We start from the raw sequence: 25,448 nt of genomic DNA, 5'->3' as shown, positions 1-25,448 counted from the left end.
ACTAACCCTAACATTACATAGCAAACGGTTATTCAACTGACGCAGTAGCAGTCAGAAATTGTCGTCACTTAGTGTAGGCCGAATCTAGTGGTGGTGCTATAGCAATGTGGACCCATTACACCTAAAAAGCATATTTTCATGGAATTGTATACCACCAACATAACATAGCAGAACATGCTTCTTTGAGGGATTTTTATCAAATAATGTAATATTTATTACTGCAGTATTTGTTGTTGCTTCAATGGCAGACTACAGTAGCCTATTAATTGACAATGTGACATGCTTGGATGCATTTGATATGGGGAAACAAATAAAAACCTGAATGATTTTACAAAAGGCATTTGACTTGGATCTTTATCAGCGATTGTGTAATGAAACACGTGCTTAATGGATTTGTTTAAAGTGGCCTAATGGAGTTCTTGGTCTGAGTCCAATATATTCAGGAAGGCAACAGAGAAAAAATATAGACATTTAATATTGGACCATATATTTCTGTCAAGGACACTAATCTCATTAGTAGTATTCCCGTGTGCCATTGAACAGGGTGTCTTTCGAACTACCGTTTCGCTTTGTGTCCCTTCGACTTGCTTCTTTGATTGTGATTTCACTGAGCTTAGCGCGGCATGATGGACTTTGGCGTCACGAACAAAGATCAGTGACGAGACTGGATGCACCTGTCAGAGTTGACCATATCAGTTAATGAGGATAGTCCCCAAGGACGCTAACGAAGCCATTAACTGCTCGTGTGGGAAACCACAAAGATGCAGTAGTGTTCATAGTAGTCAAATTAAATTCGATGTGCATGGTCCTGAAATGTGAATATCCCGCCCTCTCGACGATGAGCTCTAGCTCGTCCCGTTCTCTACACTAATCGGCTTTGAAAAGACGTTGGTGAGTGCTCACGAATAACGGTTGTGTGCTGTGATAAAACAGCAGGATTTTATTACAAACTTACAATAGTCAAGCAGTGTTTGAAAAAGGACTACAATTTAAGCTCTGTGCATATTGTTACACCTCTTGAATAATTGCCTCTTATGCAGGACTCAACACAGCATTGCTTGATTTCCATAGACAGTGCTGTGCCAGGTCAAGCTATCAATCTCATGTAAACACCAATACATTTATTTAGCTTACAAGTTGTTTATAGCCATGTTTACCATTCGTTTATTGCTTCATCCCCTTTTGCTACGTGTATGATAAAGGTGGGTAGGTTTTATTTAAGTCATAATATGGGATGCAATGTACTGTATGCACTTTGAACCATTTTGACATATGTAATTGAATCTCCAAGCAGCTCTTGTACCAGACATATCAATAAAGCTTTTACTGTATGCTACACTTTGTGAGTCTGAAATTTAGTCTTCTACAGACCCATGGTGTTGGTACTAATATTATTTCTTTCATAGTTATCAATACACAAAATGATGAAGAACTGGGGGGAGGGGATGTGTGTGTGTGTGTGTGGGGGGGGGGGGGGGGGTGCAATGGCATTGGTGCTAAACTCAGTTACTTTGTGATTGGTCTTGATAGTGAAATCTGTCAGACACAGACCAAGGTAATTTTCGTTTGAGCGCTTCCTATCCCTCTCTAGCCACTGGTGTCCCAAGCGGTCTGCCCTGCACCTCCCCCTCATTTGTCTACATTACCATTGCCTGTGTGCGGTAGGTCCAGTAATAACTGGGCCAGTTTTTATATTTAGCCTTGTCCGCAAGCACCTTGAAAAAGAAGGTTACCTAGTCTTACTGAACCTCTGTCAACTATTGTCCACAAACTGTTGCCAGCAATAGTTGCTATTTTCTTACCATCTCCAGGTAACATGTTTTAATGTCTTTATAGCAAACTCTTAAAGATCCTGCAAAGTGGAATTGAAAATGAGTTTTAAGTTCATCACACCACAGAAGAATGTGTTGTTTACTACCCATCCAAATTCAAATGAGAAACAAACGACAAGTATGTTAAATTAGGCTTTGAAATCGTGAGAAAATCAGCAGTCTTCGCTGCTTGAGACTGGGGGGCGTGTCGCCTGAAGGAGCTGAAGCTCTGCCCCCTCGAATCTATTGAATTTAGCAACAACAGCAACACTAGCTTAATCAATTCCAGTATCAGAACAGCCATACCTGCAGTCTTTTAGTGTTTTATGTGTTAATTACTTTGTCTTTGCATCGTGCTAGCTCAGTAACAGAATGCAACCGTCTGTGATCTGACGTAGATCGGTCGCTGTGACGTAGATCGGTTGGTTTTGGCTCCGCCTATACAAAACCTGAGCTGAAAACGGAAGAGAAACTGTTCTACGGTCTAACTCCACATATCAGTGCGACAAAGTTTTCGCGCTTTGCACACGCTTTCAGGAACTCATTTTACACGTATATAATGTACTGAGAAGCAAATCATGGAATTTGCTTTACAGGATCTTTAATGTTTTGAGCTTTTCAATCTTGCAATTCGAGCTCAAGAAAGCATTAAAAAAGTTACATTAAAAGATATACTTCTTTTCATTACCCTTTGGCAAAATACACTATTTTCAGATCAAGGCCAAGGCTGAGGATAATGGTGCTGAGGGTAAGAACCCCCTTTTAAACTTAATGTGTCTTGTAATAATTTGGCCCACCATAAACAATGCAGCCCCATCCATAGTACGAAGACTAAAGTGCTATCCACAGGCTAAACACAAGCTCAGATATTAATTGCATCCTTAGTTGTAAAATCAATGTCAATTGCACTAAACCCAAGTCATTGCGACTCATAGGTAGTCATCAAACTTTTTGATCTGTTTTAGAGCCCATTTTCATCAGGGAGGTTACCCCCAGGATATGTCAATACCCACCTACAACAGGTTTCTGACATCAGAATTAAAGGGCCTTTTCAAGTACCGATAATGAAAATTGTGCCTCCGAGCAACTGATTGACCCATGGCACAGAATATGCACATAAAACCATAGTCTTGGCAGTTCTGCAGTAAAGGGCTATTACTTTCCACCTCAATGTTACAGTTAGTTTATAACTCACAAATAACCTGAGTCTGGTCAGTCATTGAACATTGTACACAGGGATAACCAAAACACAATTTTTGTGGAAATTACCATTGTTTTTAATCGATTCAATTTCAAGGCCCAAATACTAAATACTCAAAGCTCTGATCCTTACCTAGCAAAATCTTCTTGGCTTCAGGAATTTTGATGTTTGAATGACGTCATGCGTTAAGGTGACAAACTGAATATGTGCAATTTGCACTATAATTACACAATTTGTATCTTTTGTACTATTTGTATTTTTTGTATTTTTATATTGTAAATTATGGCTACTTTATAGTTTATTGTATATTTTATTTTAATTCTAAATCCCCTTAGTATTTGCTGGACTATGTACCTTTAGTATAGTTAGACCACATATTTAAGTTTTTAACATTCCTACATGTTTAATGTATGCACCTTCCTGACAAAGTAAATTCCTTGTCTCAGCAAACTTTCATGGCGATTAAAACCCTTTCTGATTCAGATTCTAATAAACGACCTATCGCTGCAACCACAGATGTGGTCGGCCTGCATAAAGAGTAGCTCAGCAGCCACCCTCCTGTGTCGTCCCACACTAGGAGAATGGCATTGGAGACAGAGACCATTATTTACACCTCTTAGTAGCAACAGTCTCCAGCTGCTGCTGCTGGTGAACAAGGGGGTTTTCCCCTGCTGCGAGCCACCTTTGTGTCATGATGTGACAAGATGCCAGGGTTGCAGGTCTGGTTCTACCTCTACCTCTGAATGCGGACAAAGAAGGGTGGCGGACTAGGGATGGGTGGTGGAGGAGGAGGAGGGGGTTTGTGTGGAGGGGGTTGGTGGGGAGGGTTGGCACAGATCTGGGCCTCTATCCACCTGGCTTTAGTTTTCATTGTCTCTGTCTCTTGTATTGGCTTTGGCAGAGCAAGCCTGGAGGTGAGTTTTGGCACATCTGTACTAACAATGGATCTGAAATGGGGGAGTTTTATTCCTCCTTTGCATTGTGTAAGTGGATTGTCCATCGGAGGTGTGCAGCACATTATGTTGTGTTTCTGGGCAGGGATTTCAGATTTTTTTAAAGGGCAACTGTGTCTCCCCACTCCCACCCTCTTAGATACTACAATCAATTCCTTTCCCCCTGGGTAGTCCTCGAGTTCTTGTCACAATATAACATGAACCATCCCACAAACATTATTGGCCTCTGCTGTCAAGAAAGGTAAATAGGCCATAACTATTTACATGCAGTAAAATAGTAGGCACTTCTCATCCTTATAAAAAGAAACAAAGAAACAGGTATTTTTCAGGTGAGCTGCTAACTAGTGCACCCCTTGCCCCATGATTATAACAAGGGATGCCTGTGTGACACAGAGCGCAAAACTCGCACCCTGACAGATTATCCAGTGTGAATGTTGGAGAATGATAATGAGATCAAAACACCAGGCTAAGCTGAGAGGAGAGGAATGGAGAAAGGGGGAAAGAGGTGGAGGGAAAGAGAGCGCGATAGCTGCGATAAATTGCAGAAGCAGAACCACTTGAGCATAAAATTAGATTTTACAAATGTGTTGTTACCTGACAGTCCTTGGATGAGGGAGATATCACAACATTATAGGGTTGCATGAGTATTACTAATCATATCAAATAAATAGGAATGGCTAGAAGCTTTGATGGAGCTAGATGTATATGCGATATTAGACGGTGAGTTCGAGGGGTGCGTAACATAATCAAAAGACCCATTCTCATTATGGACCTAAACATTATATGGCTAAATGTAATTTATATGATAATATATTAGGCTTGGTGAAAGCTTTGCCCAATTACATCACATTTGTTTGAGTAATGTTACAGTGCATTGTCTGTGTCACGTCCAGCTCGATTTCAGAATTTGAAGGACATACGATAGTGGGGAAAATTCCACATTTCAAACAGAAGTGAGTTCAGTAGGCCTACCAGCCTAGGCTGGTATTTCTGTGCGTTTCTCTCTATTTATCTCTTCCAGTAACAGTGACTAACCAACTTCAGGATTTCCTGCAGAAAATGTGTTATTTAAGGTGGTAGGGTAGGGTTTGCCATCAGACCGGATTAATTGCCGGATTGGACCTTAGAAGGTTCGCAAGTTGAACCAACTGGAAACCAGCATTAACACCTCAGAACCAGAACTAGTTTAATGTTGGTGGAAAGGGGTTATATTCACCAAAACAGCATTTGTATTAAGTGTAAGATGTCTGTACAAGATACAATTGTTGTCATTTTGCATGTCACTGTAAGGATGTTGGACAATTCTGTATTTACAGTATTTTTCTACAGTAGATGCCATAAGTGGTTTTAAGAGAGGTACAGGATATATCATCAAGGCATATAAAACTGAGGGGTTTTGCGTTTGATGAATGGATGCTTTTATTCAATTCTTGCAAGTCAAGCAGAAAGTAATGCACTGTATGTGCCTTAATTGGAAAGTCAACAATAAGATAGCACCTTCCATTTCAAAGAGTTACCTTAATTGAAAAGAATGTGATGGTGTTTTAGCATTTCTATATTTCTCAAGTGCACTCGATTCAATTAATCAGGTGTTCTACAGCAGTCACATCAAACATTTGCATTACGTTGTACTTTACGTTGTACTTAACAATACTACAACTACTGTAATGAGGAACATATCGAGCCTGAGACTGGTTTCTCTTCCAAAAGATCAAAGTGTTTAGCAAGCGCTTCGTACAGGTTTTTGTTTGCAGACATCTTTTTTTCTCTCATTGTGGGGCAGAGTGCTTTCGCAACATCCAGAGAGAGGGGAAGCTATTCACAGACATGTTGGGAATACTCCCAGAAAGCGAGTACAAAAGAGTACTCTCCAAAATGCAGTGGGTAAGCGCACATGTATCTAAGAGTAAAATGAAATCGTCTCATTGTTAGGGATCTGGCACTGGTCTGCTTGGCTATGGTTAGTGTGAGAACAAGCATACTGTGTGGTACAATGGAGGGCAGATTTTCACAGGGACCAGCATAGCATGGATTGCTTTGCTTTTTCAGCTTGTCTTTTCCAGTCTTCTAATTAGATCCGTTTCTCACGGTCACGTACTTGGGATGTTTTATGATAAATAACTGGTAAATAACACCTTATTAACAGAATTAACTAACATCAACTTACTCTCAAAGTGGAGTGAAAACACACGTCACAGAGATCTTGATACACCAAAAAACAAGCGTTGAGAATACAGTATAACACGAAACAGAATCTTCTGGAGAGGAGCTGAGATACTCAATCAGCAGAAGCTGTTTATATACATTGCAGAAGGGGGACATGGAAATAATGCACACTTTCCCTCACGTGTGCATGCTTGCATGTATGAGAGAAAAAAATAATAGTACATACAATTTTATATCAGTGCCCCCTGTCTCACCACATCCCATACCTAACACAGGTTTGTATCCTCTGAGCCAATCACTAACCCTCTCACATCCTGGACTGGATATGGTCTAGCTGTGACTGCTGACGGTTGGTATTGTGGGAAGCCCCCCCCTTTTTAATATTAAGATTAAATTGTCTCTCCTATTCTCCCTCAGGCAGTGAATTCATTCTGTTTAGCGTTAACTATTGTAGCTTTTAACAACAGCTGAATCCACAAATGCTCACAGAGAGCCAAATTATAAAAACCGTCTGCTGCAATTATTGGCTGATTTGTGAACGAGGCTACTACTCTAGAGATTAATTAAAGGCCTTAGCGAAGTAGACTATGCAATAATTTTTTTTTAGTTTGTTTAGTCTATTGACCGACATTCACGAGACGAAAATTCCAAACTTCCAAGTCAAGTTAATCTTGATTTGCCTTATATTTTTTGTAATGAGTAGCATCTTTTTTTAGAACAATGAGTGGTTCTTTAAGTGTGAATTAGTTCAATAGTTATACGCCATTACACTGTGGATTTTGTGGTGTAAAAAATGAATCGCTTATTCCTCATTATTTGATGTAAGTCTGAGGATTCCTAGCACATTAAGCTTTGCCATTGTGCTTATGGCAGGCTTCTGAAAATGGCGATGCAAATTAGCCTGGGGATTTTCCACCCAAGGAACAGGTTCCCCCTGTTTATTAAATTTGTTAAAGTGCTTTAGAGAAATGCACATTTTATCCTCTTAACAGTCAAATTACTATATATACTCCAGCAATTACTTAATGTACTCTAATGAGCTTTCCTCATGAAACGGAAGGATTCATTTAATGCTGCAGTGTCTTGCACCAGGCATTTTATGCATCGCATACTCTCCCGATCCGAGGGGCCTTGAGTCATAAATACTGAAATGCTTGCTTGGCTTCCTGGTTGTTCACCCTGCAGTAAGACAGCTCTGTGAGGCCATTGACCATTCACACCCTCTGGCTAAGAGGCATCAGCTTGACCCAGGTGCTGCTTCTCCTGACCTCTCTGCACTCTGTTACTATGCCATCTCCAGGCAAACACTGAAATATTGATTGTGAGGTGTATCGATTGGAGTTTCCTTCTTTTTTGCTCAGTTTGAGATCCTACTGTATACTGGTGTCTTGGCTCTCCCATACTTCTCCAAGCTGTCATGACTTTTTTTTTTTCAACTCACCCCCCCCCCCCCCCCAGATTTCAATAATTCTATCTTCCACCACCTCCAGTTTTTGACCATGACCTGTATTTATATTACTTGTTAGGCTGTTGTAGTCCTCCACTGTACCTATTACTCTATTTATCTTAAGAGTTTTATTGATTTAATTCAGTAGTTCATGCTATACCTGAAAGCTCCTACTAGTTCTGAGCCCTACTTTTCTACCAGTGTTGTTTTAAGGAAAAATAAAAGGTTACCCTAATGGGTGGAAAAGAGTTTACGCTCTTGTTTTGATGGAGCCGTTTTCTTTTTTCACTCTCCCCAGTTCCATTACTGCTCCAGACTTCAAAGCCGATGTTGGTATTCACAGCCTTTCCTAAAAGTGGGAGTGAGGCTCTCTGTATTTGGAGAGCAAATGTAATGCCAGACCTAATACACACAATTCACATTTCAGACAGTTTTTTAGAGTAAAAACCCTACATATATTTTCACTGTGGTTGGATAGCCAGAAAACCAAGTAAGAAAAGAGTTTGAGTAATTGCTAAGGCAACTTTCTCCTTTGTTTTTGCAGGGGGGATTTTCGAACAAACTGAAGGACCGGTTCCATTTGTCAGTTCCGAGGAGCTTGCCTTTAAATTTGCAGTCAATAACATCAACAGAAACAGGACTTTGTTGCCAAACACAACCCTAACGTACGACATACAGAGGATTAATATCTATGACAGTTTTGAGGCATCAAGAAAAGGTGAGTGACCGAGCTGTAAAGGAAGCAAGGGCAACAAGTGGTCATAAAGTAACCTTTGGCTTTAGTACAAATAAGGAAATTGCCAAACAAATGCTAATATTTAAGTGGAGAAAAGATCATTAAACAATTATACGGGATATCAAATCATATTAAAAAGATTGTATATTTTATTTTGATAAAACATGTTGATGAAAATTGCATGATAATATGAAATTAATTCACTCTCTACTTTCCTCATCCCAGCTTGTGACCAACTGTCGTTAGGTGTAGTGGCAATATTTGGACCATCTCATAGCTCATCTTCAAATGCTGTCCAGTCCATCTGCAACGCATTGGAAGTGCCACACATTCAAGTGCGTTGGAAACATCACCCAATGGACAACAGGGACACCTTTTATGCCAACCTCTACCCGGATTATTCTTCTCTAAGCTACGCCATTCTGGACCTTGTGCAGTTCCTTAAATGGAAAACAGCCACTGTTGTATATGACGACAGCACCGGTGAGTCCTAGCACATAGCCAGAAAACTTTTACAAAATATGAATGAATGTCCTTTTAAGCCGCAAAGGTACATTTGATAGAAAAAATAAACTAGCGTAGCATGATTTAATATACCTTTTACAATGTAATGCAAGCGAAATAATGAATTTGGTTTTCCACCTTTCTGTTTGTTTAACCTGTCTGATGCCGTCCTTTTGAGAGTTTTTCTGCTGTTTGTCTCCTAAAGGTCTTATTAGACTACAGGAACTGATAATGGCCCCCTCCAGGTACAACATCAGGCTGAAGATTCGCCAGCTTCCTCTGGACACCACTGACACCAGACCCCTTCTTAAGGAGATGAAGAGAGGCAGGGAGTTCCGCATAATTTTCGACTGCAGCCACGCAATGGCCGCCCAGATCCTCAAACAGGTGAAATAATCCAACTGTATTTGCAGTGAAGCTTTACATAGCTGTTTTACGGCAGGGACACATACTTGCTGCAAAGTGCCCGGCGCCCTATAAACAAACATGTTAAGATTTTACTACGTTTATTGTAGGCTATATCATTTAAGCTACAGACCTAATTTCCCTGAACTGGTAACAAATGGCCATTTATATGTTAACCCGGGGCAACAAAACGTTCAAACCTTTTTTCTGTTTGTTTGATCTAGGCCTCAGAGAATCTTTAAATTTTTAAAATGGTATCAGTCTGGGCCTGTTCTGGTTCTCTTTTCACACTGACAGTCTCACCTGAACCCTCCAGGGAAAAGAGAAAAAATGGGAAAACACTGCAGGACAAGCAGACCTTCTGTCTATAACAGTCTGGAAGCCATGTCCCAGGTGCCTCTTAAAAGCACTGACCTCTTTTGCAGTGGTTCCATCCCTGTGGCATTTAGTCTCGTTTCTTTAAGTGGCTCTATCAGTGTGGAACCAGGGGGCAGATGGAAGGTTTTCAAAATCAGGTTGATGGAGAAAAAATAAATTTAGGGGCCCTAAATCCAAATATAAAAAAACGATGTAAAGATGTAGGCCATTGTGCACAACCACTAAGATTAAGATGCCATTAAGAGAATGATTCTCCTAAAGAATATAGAAGAGGTTGTTTTAATGTCATGTACCCTCTTTACCATTGGCAGATGGAGAAATGACTTTGCCTTTGTAAAGCGCAGAAACATATTTAAGTAACCTTGGGTATTTTTCACAACAGATGGTACAATTAAAGAACAAGGCTGTTGCCATGGGAAAATCAAGCATTTGAATGTATATTGAGTGAAACAAGTGTCGGTGTAGGGGGTGGGGGGGGGGCGGGGTGGCGGCAAAGATAAAAGCAACAAGATTACGGATCTCTATTGATTGAAGGCCCCTTCTCCCTTGGGATAAAGTCATGTGTTAAGCTATTTAAAACCGTTTAAATGTATTACATAAAAAAAGCCTCTGCCGCTTTAGAAACTTTTTTTTCTGATTTAAATGTTTAAATGCACTTGTGAGGTCATAATTTGCAAATGGCATAGCATAAACCTCACCCGAATGGCGAGCATCAATGGTGAATATACTTTACAACATACAGGATGACACTTTTTTTTAAATGTATTCACAGATTGCTTTTTAGTTTTGTTCTGTTGTGTTTGTTTTGATGGTATTATTGATTGCAAATCAGCCCGACGTGACAAAGTGACCATTATCTCTGTCCTGTCTACCCATCCCTCTCTCCCCACTTTCCTCCCTTTATCTATCTACCTCTCTCTTTCTTTTGCAGGCCCAAACCATGGGGATGATGACAGAGTACTACCACTATATCTTCACCACTCTGGTAATGTCCCTTGCTTGTTAATGCAAATTGAGTCTCGTTTGTTCTCATCACTCCGCTCTCCGCCCGGGTTTTTGATGAATGCTGTTTAATTGCCAATGGGGTTTGGATCTGGTCCATAATATCAATTCTGTTTGACAAACTGGCACCATAATGGAGTCTTCAGTATTCTGCTGCAAACACTTCCCTCTCTGTTAAAGTCAACTGAAGTCTTTGAGGAGGCAATACAAAGGCAACAGATTGGAAGTCAATAGTGAATGTCACTTCAGTGTAGGAGAGGCAGAAATGCCAAGACAGATATTCCATTGCTGCTTTCTCCCTTATGCAAACTGTCTCTCTCAGTGTCAGTGTCTCTCTCTCTCTCTCGCACTCTCTCTCGCTCTCTCTCGCTCGCTCTCTCTCACAAACACACACACACACACCGACATACACTAGTCCCTGGCATGATGGACTTGGCCACTCTGTTGTGATAATGTGATATGACGTACGGGGCCAGGCATGACGTGTGTCATCTTTCACACTCAACAGCGTGGAAATGCCATTGTTCTGCCACACATCACTGTTTGTGTACCACAACCGAAGCTTTCATGGTGAAGGACCTCAAGCTTTCTTTGTTGACAAAAAGCATTAGGCTGAAAACACATGGAGCGGCAGGTCTTTGAGCAAGCATTAACACACTAATGATACTGAATATCATCATATCTACCACATATTTTGTATTATCATCTCTTAATAATGTTCAGACACGTCTCAAATCATCGGCTTTCAGAGAGATGTTCTATATATCACTTTTTTCAAAAACTGTTGAATATTGTCCCTGAACCTGACTGTGGGATACATATAAAACTGTATCATACTGTCATTTTGATGGACACACTATTAAAAAGATTATACTGTACCTGGCGGCCCCGATTGACTTGATCTAATGAATACATGCATGACATGTTTGGCAACAGAATTCACCGTTGATGACATTCTGCGATAACGCTCATCTTTTATCATCTCGGGGGGGTGACCGAGATGCCAACTTATTAGAGCGTGAAGAGGCAACATTGGAGTAGTAGGGGGTAATAGCTGCCTTGTCCACAGAAATGAGTCTGTCATGGTGCAAGCCTTTCAACCCTACAAGGTTATCTTCAAGAACTTTGCTGGAGAACTCTATCGTCTGTGTTGCCTCTTTGTTCATAACACAATAGTGTGAAGTTGCATATTTTTAGGGCTGGAGTCTCCATTTTAATTACATAAGTAGGCTAATGTTAAGATGGCTCCATCTGCCATGTACGTGTTTAAAGCTAGGCTGTAGAAACAAAGGGGATTTCAGAAGCCAGGACACGTGCAGTATTTATAGAATGTTGAAACATGTTTATCTTAGTTATGATTTTAGTCTCATGAATGGGTGGGCCATTCATTTAATGTCTTTTTACTTGGATATAGTGACAGAACAGTTTTAATATCTAATGCATCTTAAAAACTGTCTACATTTGGAGTTATACACTACAACCTGTTTTAAGTTGGCAGGGAACTTCATAAACCCCATTTAGTATGGAAGGGACCTCCTCTTGTCTTCCATCAAGGAAATGGAGTGTTGTGTAAACCTGCAGTACGCACTCCGTAATGGCGGAGAGGGGGGTTGAGGGTGAAAGAGAAATTTTGTATCTGCAGGCATCCGTTCTTCCGCGTATGTCTTACACGCTCCTCCAAACCCCACAGGGTGCTAATGAAATATCTATTATGTTCCTCCTAAGTGTCTTTTCCAGGCCCCTTCCGGCCCGTTTCAACAAGATACGTGTTAAAATGTTGCTTCACACTTGAGCCAGAGTTGGTTGCAATTGAAATTACACTTGCTCAGATTAAATCAGTGTTTGCTTACAGGTTGCAGAGGGATTGTAGATTCTGTATTATTAATTTGCTCCAGCAGATTAAGTGGTTGTCCCCCTTTAATGCTGCGAATGAACAGGGTTGGGTTAGTTTACTAAGGAGACATTTAAAATTAGCCCTGCTTTAGGATTTAATCTGACAACAACAGCTACAGTGTACTGCAAGCCATCATGTTGAGAGAGTTCTATAATGCCACTTTGCAAGCGTAAGAGGCTTGTTTCAGTCTATACTACCCATCCAATACCAGGATGACATCTGTGAATGTTAATAGCGGGGAGGGAAAACACATATAGAGACCAAGACCAACCGTATCAGTTCCATAGTGAGGCACACACCTAAACCTTATCCCCTTGTGCTCACACAGCTCAAAGCCCCGAATCATCCCATCCACTCCTTTATGTAGCCTTAATACATCTTCTTTTTACCACCGGCTCCATCATCCAGCTTTTCATGTGAGGACAAAAGCTGCAGATGATTCTCTTACCGGAACAATAAGGCCCAATCCCAGCCGGTTAAATGAGGTACCCCCCATCCGTCTGTATCCCCTTCTAAGGACCTGATGGCCATCGACCTGGAGCCGTACCGCTACTGTGGCGTCAACATGACTGGCTTCCGTATCCTCAACGTGGACAACCCTCAAGTGGCCTCCATCGTAGAGAAGTGGTCCACGGAGAGGCAGATACCGCTCAAGCCAGATTCAGGCCTGCTGGAGGGGATTATGACGGTATGTTTCTATTTACACCTCGTTGGTGGTGGAGAGGTGGAGCTTATGAATGTGGCGCATGAAGATAGGAGGATATACTTTTATAGGGTTGTAATCGTAGAAGAAAAACAATTATATCTTTAAAACTACTACAGCCTCTTGTATTTATAATTGGCCTGTCTTGTAATGGTGATAATCACCTTAATCATTGTATTGAGCCTCATATTTGTTCTGCTGCCAAATAAGATGCACTTAGATTCAGGGGTGCACACACTACTAAATTCTAATCTAATTTATTCAGTTTATTCATCAGAGCAGAGGTATTGTATTATAATAATCCCCACAAAATATAGCAAATCCGATCATCACAAATTCCTTTCACGATATTTCAATGAAGCATTCCTCGGCATTCTAAACTAATAAGAGTGAAACTAATGAGGGATACTTTTAAAGTACCTGTGGTGAATTTAAAATAACTTAGTGCAGTGCCCATGGTATACATTTCAGACTTTGACTGGTTGCTAGTTCTTCTAGTTAAACAGAAAGCATGTGATTTCTCTTTGACATTTAGCTATTTTAATCAAATAACTATTAGCTGAAAACCCCTCTCAGTTGGCCAAATGGCTACACAATCTGTTATGTGGGTAGCTACAATAACTAACTGTGAAACTTGAAAACCAGACTATTGCTAAGTAGCTAGAGCTATGTGGTAATGGATAGGCTATAAAGCCAACCCAAGCTTTTACCTTTTTATGGCCTTCTCATACAACAAGAAACCTATCCTTGAGTTTTTGCCCATTTCAAGGTGAGAAATAAAATGTTCATTGAGAAAATGCGGTCAGTACCAGTTTATTTCTTTTGAACTCTGTTCTGTGTGCAGTAGCTACTTTCTGAGTCTTGTTGCTGTGGTTCAACAAATGCCAGTTGCAGTGCCCTTTAGCCAAAAACTATGTGTTGAACCCGTTTATGTAATGCCTGACAAGCTGTCCATTATCAGAAAATAATGGACAACGAGGAGACCTGAACTGTCCTGCGATAATTGACACCTCAGAGGGCATTATCCCGTACATATGTATTGGTTGCATTTATGTATTTATATGTAAATGTATGTATTGTCTTTATATTTCATTTGTCGCAAACACAACACAGCTTGTCCTAGCCTGGGGCCTGAGCCATAGGCCTACATCTGCAACATTTCAACTTCCTATGACTTGTTTGTGAGATAATCGAGCCACAGATACACAGAGATTCCTTGAATTATAGTGTGATATGTCTTTGTGATTTGTTTATCTATGATTTTTTCTGACTGGGTTCAAACACTTCCACACAACCCTCTCCAAGGTCTCATTATGGCAGAGTAGATAGTTAGGTTTTTATGGGAAAAACGTATGCACCGCATGCCATTTTAATTGCTCCCATAACACTGTAAAAAGTATTAAGGTGACATGCGCTTCAAGGTAGGCTGACTTTAATTTATTTCTACTCAACTTGCAAATCTTCATATCCTTATTTAAAAAGGTACTGAACACAAGAGGGAGTGATGGCAAATGTTGTGCTACCTTTTTGGAGCAACAAATATATCTCGGGAAAAAACAGGTCCCTTTAGCGCTTAAAGCACCGCCTCAGCCACATCTGGTGTAAAATATGTCCTCCTAGTCTGCAGCCATCAACTGAAATAATCTCCTCCCTTTATTCCAGACAGATGCAGCTCTGACCTACGATGCGGTCCACATTGTGTCCGTGTCCTACCAGCACGCCCCTCAGATGACGGTCAACTCCCTGCAGTGCCATCGTCACAAACCTTGGCGCTTCGGTGGGAGGTTCATGAGTTTCATAAAAGAGGTGATCGGAAACCGTGTTTTTAGTTGATTTAATGACTGTAGTTCATCTCAGTGCAGTTGATTGAAAAGACCAATTGTATAATAGTACAGTGTAATATGTCAATAGTACAATTTGATTGTGGTATTGAATTGTATGACTATTGGAATAGTCTAGTAGTTGTAATAGTTGGGATCTTGGTGAAGTTTCTTTTGTATCAGAATCTTACACTAAATACGTCTTAAAACACCATTGTTGAACATGAATAAGTCCCTGCTTTCGAAACCTATTTACAGATGGCAACTCAAACAGTGAGTCATTGAGTCCCATTTTTCTGAAAAAGGATACTGGTACGCCCCTTCTGTGCAGTCTGCTACACAGTAAGACTGTTTGGAAAGTACAAAACATATAATCAGCTCTTATTTCATCTCACAAAGGAGCGTGTGATGGTGATTCAGAGTAGTGTGATCGAGGCTGTATAACATGATGCCATGCACCGAGCACCCACTGTACCCAACATCAGAGAGAGGGAGAGAGGGAGAAAGAGAGAAAGAGAGAGGGGGAGAGAAAGAGAGAGAAAGAGAGGGGGAGAGAAGAAAAAGAAGAATAGAAAGAAGAGGCTTTCAGTGAAGGGAGCATGGTCTCCATCAGTGCCAGCAGTAACAGACATCTCTCTGTGAGCTGAAAAAGCTGTAGGAGGGCCCTGGTGTGTGTGTGTGTGTGTGTGTGTGCGTGCGTGTGTGGTGGTTGAAGGCGGGGGGCAGGGGGGGGGGGGTGTTCATAACGGAGGACAATAATGTGTTTTTTTTCCTCCTCATGGGGAATCAGGCAAAGGAGATGGTCATTAATTAACACTGTGGTCTGGAGGGGAAATGTGTCGGAGGCGTTGGGATGTAAAATGTAATTAAAGAGGAAATGCATCCAGTGTGTGTTTTGTTTGTAAGTCAGTGTTTGTTGTGTATGTGTTTTTTGTGTGTGTGTGTTAGTATGTGTCCGAGTGCCAATGAGTATGTCTGTGTGTGTATGCTTAACATGGTCCAAAAGTGAGAGACCACTGTGGGAGAAATCAGGGATTTCCACATTGAATAACTCTTAATATTTTCACGTAAACCTGGAAATAGGAAGTTTAAGGATTCAGAAACATTTTAAAAGAAGTTACACTAGTTTTAGGTCAGCAATCAAATGTAAGCAAATTTGTGGCATACACCACTCTTCCACAAAACGTAACTCCTTTGTCCAAAAGATCGGATTTGGAACAGTTTGTAGTGTATGATGCTGGAGGACATGGTTCATTAGGTTTTGCACAAACTTATGGAGTCTATGCCAGCTCGATTGCACGCTGTCAGCAAAGCAAAAAGGAGACATACCAAATACTAAGATATTCTGAAATTATGATATTCTGAAAAAATATGATTACATTCAAAACAAATGCAAAGTGTCTTGACTTACATTCACATTTAGTCATTTAGCAGACGCTCTTATCCAGAGTAGGTACAGGGACATTCCCCCCGAGGCAAGTAGGGTGAAGTGCCTTGCCCAAGGACACAACGTCATTTGGCCGGGAATCGAACTGGCAACCTTCAGATTACTAGCGCGATTCCCTAACCGCTCAGCCACCTGACTCCCTTGAGTGGTCTCAGATTTTGGGACCCTACTGTGTGTCTGTGTTATACTGTAGCCGTGTGTGAATGTATTCACGTAGATTACATTGAGTAATGGGGCTTGACTTCTGTTCTGTTGCAGTCCCACTGGGAAGGTTTGACCGGCCGGTTATCATTCAACAAGACTAGTGGCCTACGCACCGACTTTGACCTGGACATAATTAGTCTGAAAGAGGAAGGTCTGGAAAAGGTAACTCACAAGTTATGATTTTACACACAGAAAAGACTAAGGATATAGACACAATATGTAGGTCTATGTTTCAGTCAAACCTTTGGCTTCTCGCTAGGTAACATGGTTATCATGGCAGCATGATAATACTGTACAGTTTCCCCCCACACAACAACAACGCTGATGCACCTCATACTGCTGCAAGCAAGTTCATATTCAATGCAGTATTGAGCAATCATCCTCTTTTCCAAGCCCTTAATGAAATTCCACATTTCATTCTAGTTTTTTGGGGGGGCTCTTGGAACATATAATGCACAAAGCCCATTTGACAGCACATTTAACCCCTTATAAGGAAGCAAATAGAGTGTTGAAGCGTAAATTTAATTGACGGGATCATAAAGCACATTGGATTAGGGTTCACATTAGGGTGTTAATTGCAGTCTCTCCTAATGATAGTTTGAGGTGGTGCCCCACAATGCTCTTAGGTGCTAATGAGGTATATGTCTCACTTCAAAAGATACAAACTGAAATGGTGTTGCTGAGTTGCAAATGTGGAACTTAATGTATCATATTGGACAGCAGGAATGCCTATGGGCTGAACCCTTATTCTAGTGTTTGTCATGGAGGAATAAAAAAAATCATATTCATATGTGTTTGTGGTGCCTTGCAAGCTCCGCCTTCCTCATCCATGTTGCATTTTCAGCAGTTTGTAATGGATTCATAGGATTCCTTTTCCCTATATCCGTGGAATCGGCTTTAACCGTTATAGCACGTACAGATAGGGAGGTTTAGACTAATCCAGTCTAATTGAATATTAGCCTACAAGTTTGAGCTTGTACCGGAATTACAAGGGGTTTCCTCAGTGTCAAATTCCCTTGACATTAATATTAATAAGAAACGAGAGAGAGAAAGCAAAACGCCAAACACACACCCTTGTAGTTTTAAATGTAAATAACTTGAATTTCTCAGATGGCTAATCATGTTTAAAGAACTGAGTGAAAAGAGTGCACTTAGAAGGAATTGTCGGGCGCGCAAAGTGGAGGACATTTATGCGTCTTCTTTTTTCAATGCTCCCCTCTTCTGGAAGCCTCTTTGCCTGTGTCACGCAAGATGGAATCAAAACACTTTTCATAATGGTACATATGATCCCCTGCATCTGGCAGGAGAATATTATCAGGTGTTATTAATGCCAGTTGTGGTGGGTTTGTGTGACTTTGAAAGGATCCTTCTTTTACTGCTGGCTCCTATGAATATTAAATACCACTTTGGTAGTTATGAAGGTAAAAGAGAGATGGGGTGGGAGGGAGGGAGGGAGGGAGAGAAAGAGGGAGGGAGAGAAAGAGGGAGAGTAGAATGGATAAGGGAAGTTTGGTGGAGAGCTCAAGATGGAGAAGTCAATTGTTACCGACAGCCACAAGACTACTTGTGATAATGTTCCAGAGTGTCTCTCTACAATAGGGAGAAGCTTTTAGCCCGAAGGCTCCTCTTATTCTCAACTCCCAATTTGTTCAGATTTCTGGTCTTATCTTAGCCAGATTACTCCACGGCACAACTTCTCCTAGTATAATTCTGCCTTTCATTCCCTTGTTGAAACCCCATGCTGTGTTTTTTTCAAAATTAATTGTAGCCATTTGTGTTTTGCTATAATCCAAGGGCACAAAACTGCAAAGATCCCAGACCTAAAATAACCACATGATAATCACCCAAGGATGTTTATCTAACTTGCTATTTTTACAGCTCAGATTTTTTAATGACTTTAAACCCCAGAAAGGAGAGGTTTCTTTGTGGAGATTAATATGGAGTCTAAATCAACACCATTGTTCACAAAATTGAGCTTTCTTAGGCCACTGTCATTTCTTTCTTTACAGTGCCTTCTTACTGTGGACACACATGCACACCCACACCCAAGACACTACACAAGTTGCACTAATAATTGAATACATCATTTGTTTCCTTGCATTCACAAAACTGCATCAATTTCCTTTTGTGTCTGCCATGAGTGCAGCTTCAGTTTTGAGTGAAAGTTGTGACTGTTGAAGTGTGGGAGAGGAACAGAGGCTGTGCTCCTCTTTTGATTTCAACATTCATAAGATATGATATTCATAAGGTACTGGTATTTTTAGAACAAGGCCAATGGTGAATGTGACAGGTGACAGATTCAGGTTTTAGTTTGATACAGATACAATCGTTTGATAAGGGAAAGTTGCTAAAGAACACAACATCGTTTTAATCTACAAACCGATTTGAGTTTTATTGTACTAAAAAAATGACAAACCAAGAGAAATTACCAATCATTGGCTCCCATTGGAAACACTATTAGCGTATATATAAATGCGTAGCAAATCTAATCTGCAGAACGCAAAAGAGGTCAGTCAAAGTCAGTCAAAGTTCACTCAAGTCAAGAATGTTTGTAAGGCATATCCATTAAAATGTCAACATAGCTCTGCATTGTGTGTTTATTTAATTTGCTAAAATTGCCCTTCATGCTCACTTCCTTTAGAAAACCTTCCGGTCCGACCATATTCTCATATTGTTATCCATCTGACCTTGTGGCAGTGAGGTCTCCCAACCAATCAGCTAATGCTGCCAGGGGGGCCTCCCAATGGACGCTAATGCAGGAGCAATGGTTTGTGGGTAGCCCGAGAGGTCAGGAGCCACCACGGGGGAATGGAACACTTAGCTACATGCTTTTCATCTTCCGCAGGTGGGGAAGTGGAGTGCGTCCGGAGGTCTCAACATCACAGAGGTGCCCAAGCGGAAAGGGATGAACATCACAGACTCGCTGGCCAACCGCTCTCTAGTCATCACCACCATCCTGGTAGGCGAGCCTGAGATCACCCTGCACATGAAAGACACTTGACTCTCTCTCTCTCCTACTCTCTTTCCCTCTTTCTCTCGCTCCAACTCTCTCTATATCTACCCAGATGTATTCATCAGCAGCGACTGGTTATATTATACTTTATATAATACTGAAAAAGTCCCGTTGATCCTGAAATCCTGGAGGCAAACACCGTCATTCATGTTTGCTCACAAACATCATTTTTAAGTGACTGATAACCCCTGCTACTCAGTCTGAATAGAGATTTGGGATATCCATTAAAAAGAGTAAATATACTTTGGAATTTTAGAAGATCTGTATCTCTTATGTGTTATAAACAGAACACCCCCCCCCCATCTCCACATCATTTTCTATTGTCTATATTTAAGCTTGTCACTGGAAGGTTGTATCAGGATTTTTGTGGAACAATCATGGACGCACTGACAATGAACATCCCCTTTAGGCCTATTCTGGACAGACGCACAAGTTATCAACAATGATAAACACAGTCATTAAGGCTGGATAGGACCACCAGGCTGTAATTAGGACCCAGTGAGGTCTAGAAGGGATATATAATCAGTGCCTTTCTGATGCCAACCACAGGCCCTAACAACTTCCATCACAAAAAGAAGAATTGGAACTGTGAAACAGGTGGTGTTTTTCAACGCCCTCCAAACATGGATAATTGTTAAGTCATGAGCAGTTGTGGTCCACACACAGAATGGTTCACCTGCACACTGATGAATGATGAATTGTTCAGTGAAACTGCATGCGACTGGAGAGCGCACGCAGAATCTCCTAGAAATTGGGACGTGAACTCTTCTTTAAAGCACCGCATATTTTAAGACAGCTCCGACTCGAATACAACCCCTCTGTATTTTCACAGAGCTTAATGGCATTGCATCAAACTGATCTCATCGATGCATAAAGAAGATGTCTGACACTTTTATAGAGATAACATTTCGTTTTTGGAGAAGAGATTAAAAATAATGAAATGTGTTTCTCTCTCACATTAATTGTTTTGCACTCCAGTGCCTTTTGCTGTCTCTGTGCAGACCCAGGCCCAGCACCATCCTCTCTCTCTTATCTACGCCCATGCTGCGAGCAAGTGTGGCGAGATGGTTTTAACTCTTTGATTTGTGTCCAAACCTCAGAGAATTAAAAAAAAAAGTAGAGTGTAAGAACAGATGGTAATTACTCTTTTTTCCTTTAGCATAAATATTTTTTGATCAAGTTAATTGGACAAGTTTCCTATCTGTACACATTGTTATCAAGTATGCATTGGTTATGACTTAAGACTAGATTTGTTATGGACAACTGGCAACAAATAAGAATGGCAAGCAATTAAAGAAGTTCATCTTGCCATCGCTGAGATGGCATTGTGACTTGAACACGTAGTGACAGAGTAAGATACCGGAGCAAATATTTTTTAAATGTTTGTTTATTCTTACACCCCTCTGAGGCTCCAGCATCAAGGCAATAGCACAGGAAGAAAAATACATAGAAAAAGATTTCAGCATTTCAGCCTTGCGCTATTAAACTTAATACCTTATTCTTGGCCGCCATAAAGCAAGCCCAGCTACGTCCTCACACGGGTTGACATGGGGTTTCTGGGAGAGTGAGAAATGCAGTTATGACTGGTTATTTTCAGATCTTCGTTCGAAGCTGTCTGATGGCATTGTGTCAGGCAAATAGTAGGTGTCGGGAATACAAAACAGAGGTGACCTTCACTAGAGAATCAATTACTTTGCTTATGAACTGAGTTTATGAATTGTGAGTCTGCCCATTGGATGCTATACACTGGTTAATAGCCCATAAATTGGTAGGTCTCTGTGTTTTGTGATGCACAGTAGGGTACAAAGGAATATCTGGCTGACAAATCAAGACAGATGCCATGAAGAGGAAAACATCAAGCTTGTGTCTAGTTAAGCCTCTTAGTCACTGTCAACGTAGGCCATTCCCGAAGATACCGAGACCAATGAGAGATGAAGACAACATAACAGATATGCTCCGTTTCATTGCGGCATTCTGTTCCTAATCAAGCTTTTATACGACCAAAATTATGAGCAGCCAGGGAGAATATTACAGGGCAGTAAAGACTGACAGCTACCAGGCCATAAAGAACATCAACCTGCACTCAGAGTGACTGCCCAGGGCAGCATGTAAGGAACAGATCTGCCGGTTGGAAATATGTGTGTGTGTGAAAACCGATGCACCACTTTAAACACTCACCTGTAATGTGCACGATAGCAGACGCACATTTAATTTAGTGGCGTACATTTCCCAGTCTAAATGGTGCATGCATATCGTACATCATCCTGCAAAAATCCTGTTCATGTATGTGGAGGGGGGGGGGGAAACTTCAGCACTCTTCCATATTTAAACGTTCTGCATTGCCAGGCATTACATTTCGGAACCCTTGTCACTCCCTGTTAAGGGCAACAGCGACTTATCAGTTCTGATCACTTTGCTTCAATTAGGTGCTCGTGCAGAGAACGAAATGAAAATGCTGACCTCGGCACCGGTGGCCATTTGATGTTTTGTGTGTGCGCAGGAAGAACCATACGTCATGCTTAAGAAGTCTGACAGGGCGCTGGTGGGCAACGACCGCTTTGAGGGATTCTGCATCGACTTGCTGAAGGAGCTGGCCAACATCCTGGGCTTCACCTACGAGATCCGCCTGGTGCCCGACGGAAAGTACGGTTCCCAGGATGAAAAGGGCCAGTGGAACGGCATGATCAGGGAACTGATGGAACATGTGAGTGAGATCGCCGGTGTTGGAACTGACTGTTAGGCAGAACCGTTGTTCGTGACCTACATGTAGTAGGTTCAACTGTTGTTTGGTGTTAATATCACACTGTATTAAATGGTGTGTATTATTGTTTTTCCTTATATGGTATTGTAAACAAAAACACTAAAACTACAGTATTAGCTACAGTATATCATGACTGTCAACGTTGATATTGGAAATGTGTCTCCTGAAGTGCAACAGAGTTCCATAAGTATCGAAATAGCAACATGGATTAATAACTTTTTCCTCAGAGGGAAAAAAGCCACTTTATTGGAATTTGGAATACTCTACAACTTCATTTTAGCACCAGAGCATCAAAGGCTATGAGGCAGGCTTCATGTCTCCTGAGAAGAGTGTCCTGCTGGCATTTGTAAAGTGTCCCTCCCATTTCCCTTGAAAAGTGTCCTTGGCCCTTGTGAGTCAACGCTTTGCTCGGATGAAAAGTTGTAATAGCTTAAGTGGCATTTAGAGGAGGGGGTCATATATGGGGAGAGTCAATTGTTAGGTACTGAAAGGGTTGGGAAAGGTGGACTATCTCCGAAGCACTTTATCTTTCCCTAAGCTTTTGTGTGAGATCAGACCTGATAGAGGTAACCTTGAGGAGAACAAATGGATTAGGGCAGAAGATTCTGGAAACAGACACTGAGGCCTCCTTGATAACCGAGAAAAAACATAGAGCATCTCTCAGTTCTGTGTCAAAATCTGCATGCAAATGTAAATGAAAGCATCGTCTTGCAAATTACCCATAGAAGACAGGGATGTAATATGAAGAAAAACTACATAAACTAGGATCAAACGGTAGGATGGAAGTTTTAAAACACTTCTTTCCAGTCCAGTGTTTTGCGCTTTACTTTTAACCTCTTTGTGGTACTGTATATGTGTTTTTAGGGGGAGAAACTCCAAATCTTATGGTGTCTGTACCGCCTACATTGCTTTTCTGTTATGTGTCTATAGACAAAAGGTAAGGTTTGTTTTGCACAACCATTGATTTCAACACCTCAAAAGGGGTTAACAGTCTATATTATGGCTTGGCTCCTTATCCGTTGGCCCAAGGCTGCATCACCACTGCTTTGTGGATCCTTAGCCAGCTCTATTATGTGGCTCAGTGCTCTTCTCCCTCCTGTCTATATAGATAAGCCGATCTTGAGTCAGCAGACCTGAAATGTAAACTTTAGGGAAAGCGTGAGAGAACTGACCTGGGGATTTACCACGAGGAGCCAGGATGGCTTTCCATATGAGTAAATCAACAACAGCTTTATCTCTAAAGGAGGGATCCCAAGTTTGGGTTTGTTTTCCTGCCCATCGCATATACCAGGATATCTATGCATCAGTTGCTATTGTACGGGGAGTTTAGTCACTTTGTCGTGTTTTCAGTGCTGAAGGACAAAACAAATGAGCACCATCAAAGTTGTTTATCGCTCAAATTTAATTTCCATGACAGCTTGTTATCAACCCCCTACAAATTATGTGATTACTTCCTCATTGCTACGCGGGTGACCATGTTACTTTACAACACTGCCAGACAGTTTACTAGCTACAACTTCTGTCAAAAGATTACCTAGCTCAATGGGTTCTAAGGAAGACCACAAGCAAAAACAAGCAGTCATAGTTGTTGTTAGCTGATAAAGTGGTGTTAAATCACTAGCCCATACATTCGTCTTGTCAACCCACATGGTCACATAAATCATAGTTTCATTACTGAATTACAAAAAGCCTTTGGCCCAGCACATCTATTTAACTGTGCAGGACTCGTGTGGGTTTATTAAAAGCAGTTATACCCCTTCATTCATCTTTGTAGGTCACTGAGTCCACGTCAAACAAAGAACGAAATACGGAATGACAGAAACAAAGATGTATGTGTGAGCGCAAACATGTTTGTTAGCGTCCAATATGTTTGCATGTTAATGTGTGTGGGAGTGAGAGGTTTCAGATATAATTCATAATTTTTCTCTCTCCAATTTCTTTTTTTGAGCGAATAAAAATCATGCACACGGTGGAATGGTGTTGTGTGTATTTTGTGGCTGTGATCAATGTGGGTGAAACTGCTGAACTGTCGACAAGTCTGCCATTGTATATCTGTATGGAGAGTTGGCATGCATGCACGTGTGTTCTAGGAGTGTGTGTGTGGTGGTGGCTAGCCATTGTCTGTAAATGAAGAACTCTTGAATGAGCATGTGGAGCTCATGGTGTGGTTAATTAAATGCGAAGGCTTTAGTGCCATGTAGCATAACGCCCTTTATTTTCCTCTGCATATCCACAAAGCCCACTACAAAGCCAAAGGGCATTGTAGGCAGTCGCTAAATGATGCAACAGGCCTTGTTAAACTTGATTTAGTCACAATAGATGATCCCATTAATCATGCAGTGATGCCAGTATTAATAGCGGGCTTAACACATCATTTGTTGCTGTCATGGCAATTAATCTCCTCTTCAACAGATACACGTGGAAGGTTACGGCAAGCCACACTTATTGTCCGCAGAGAGAGAAAGTGCACTGGATTTGAACCTTCGGCAAGATATTGTAATGAAAAGCTGCTTTATTTGTAGTCTGAGGAGCACGCGTGTGCTTGGTGTCTCTATCTGAGGGTTGCAGACCTGAGTGGTTTTACATCAGTGCCGAAGGAGCTCTCAGTTACTGAGAGTAAAATGTGACGGGGCATGTCAATTTGACAGGCAGGTCCTCTAGTACAGCTTTCTTTCAGGCAGACATTAAGGTGCTCTGATCTCTGATAGGCCTCATAATGCATACGACATGAAGTCGCAGTCTCCGTTTACCATTCCTGTCTCAATTTCCTGTTGCCCAACATCTGATAGTCTCGAGCAGATCCTGTCTAGAGGGTGTACAGCTGAGACTACTGTAGATTATAGTACAGGATTGTATACTGTTGGATACTGTAGTACTAGAACACCTACAGTAGAGTGAGGTGCAAGTAGGTGTTACTAGCAATATTACAATACTTATAACGTAAAGCCTGTAACTATCTAGTAATTGTATCACGTTTAATGCATCTTATTTTGTATCATGCAT

The 25,448-nt window shown here is 41.1% G+C and overlaps 1 protein-coding gene across 1 annotated transcript in view; it reads left to right on the top strand.

Moving 5' to 3' along the window:
- Nucleotides 1–25,448, top strand: part of grik3 (glutamate ionotropic receptor kainate type subunit 3) — a 60,766-nt gene that overhangs the window by 23,768 nt on the left and 11,550 nt on the right. The window contains exons 2-10 of the mRNA XM_062465597.1: nucleotides 8,123–8,296; nucleotides 8,540–8,797; nucleotides 9,024–9,205; nucleotides 10,533–10,586; nucleotides 13,015–13,185; nucleotides 14,863–15,006; nucleotides 16,726–16,833; nucleotides 19,517–19,630; nucleotides 22,185–22,388. Of these exons, the coding sequence (XP_062321581.1) occupies nucleotides 8,123–8,296; nucleotides 8,540–8,797; nucleotides 9,024–9,205; nucleotides 10,533–10,586; nucleotides 13,015–13,185; nucleotides 14,863–15,006; nucleotides 16,726–16,833; nucleotides 19,517–19,630; nucleotides 22,185–22,388 (1,409 nt within the window). The remainder of the gene's footprint in view (nucleotides 1–8,122; nucleotides 8,297–8,539; nucleotides 8,798–9,023; nucleotides 9,206–10,532; nucleotides 10,587–13,014; nucleotides 13,186–14,862; nucleotides 15,007–16,725; nucleotides 16,834–19,516; nucleotides 19,631–22,184; nucleotides 22,389–25,448) is intronic.

Source organism: Osmerus eperlanus, chromosome 7 (assembly GCF_963692335.1).
Source record: "Osmerus eperlanus chromosome 7, fOsmEpe2.1, whole genome shotgun sequence".
In the NCBI taxonomy this organism is placed as follows: Eukaryota; Metazoa; Chordata; class Actinopteri; order Osmeriformes; family Osmeridae; genus Osmerus; species Osmerus eperlanus.
The sequence above is the reverse complement of the archived record's forward strand: the minus strand, read 5'-3'. Positions and strand labels throughout refer to the sequence as shown.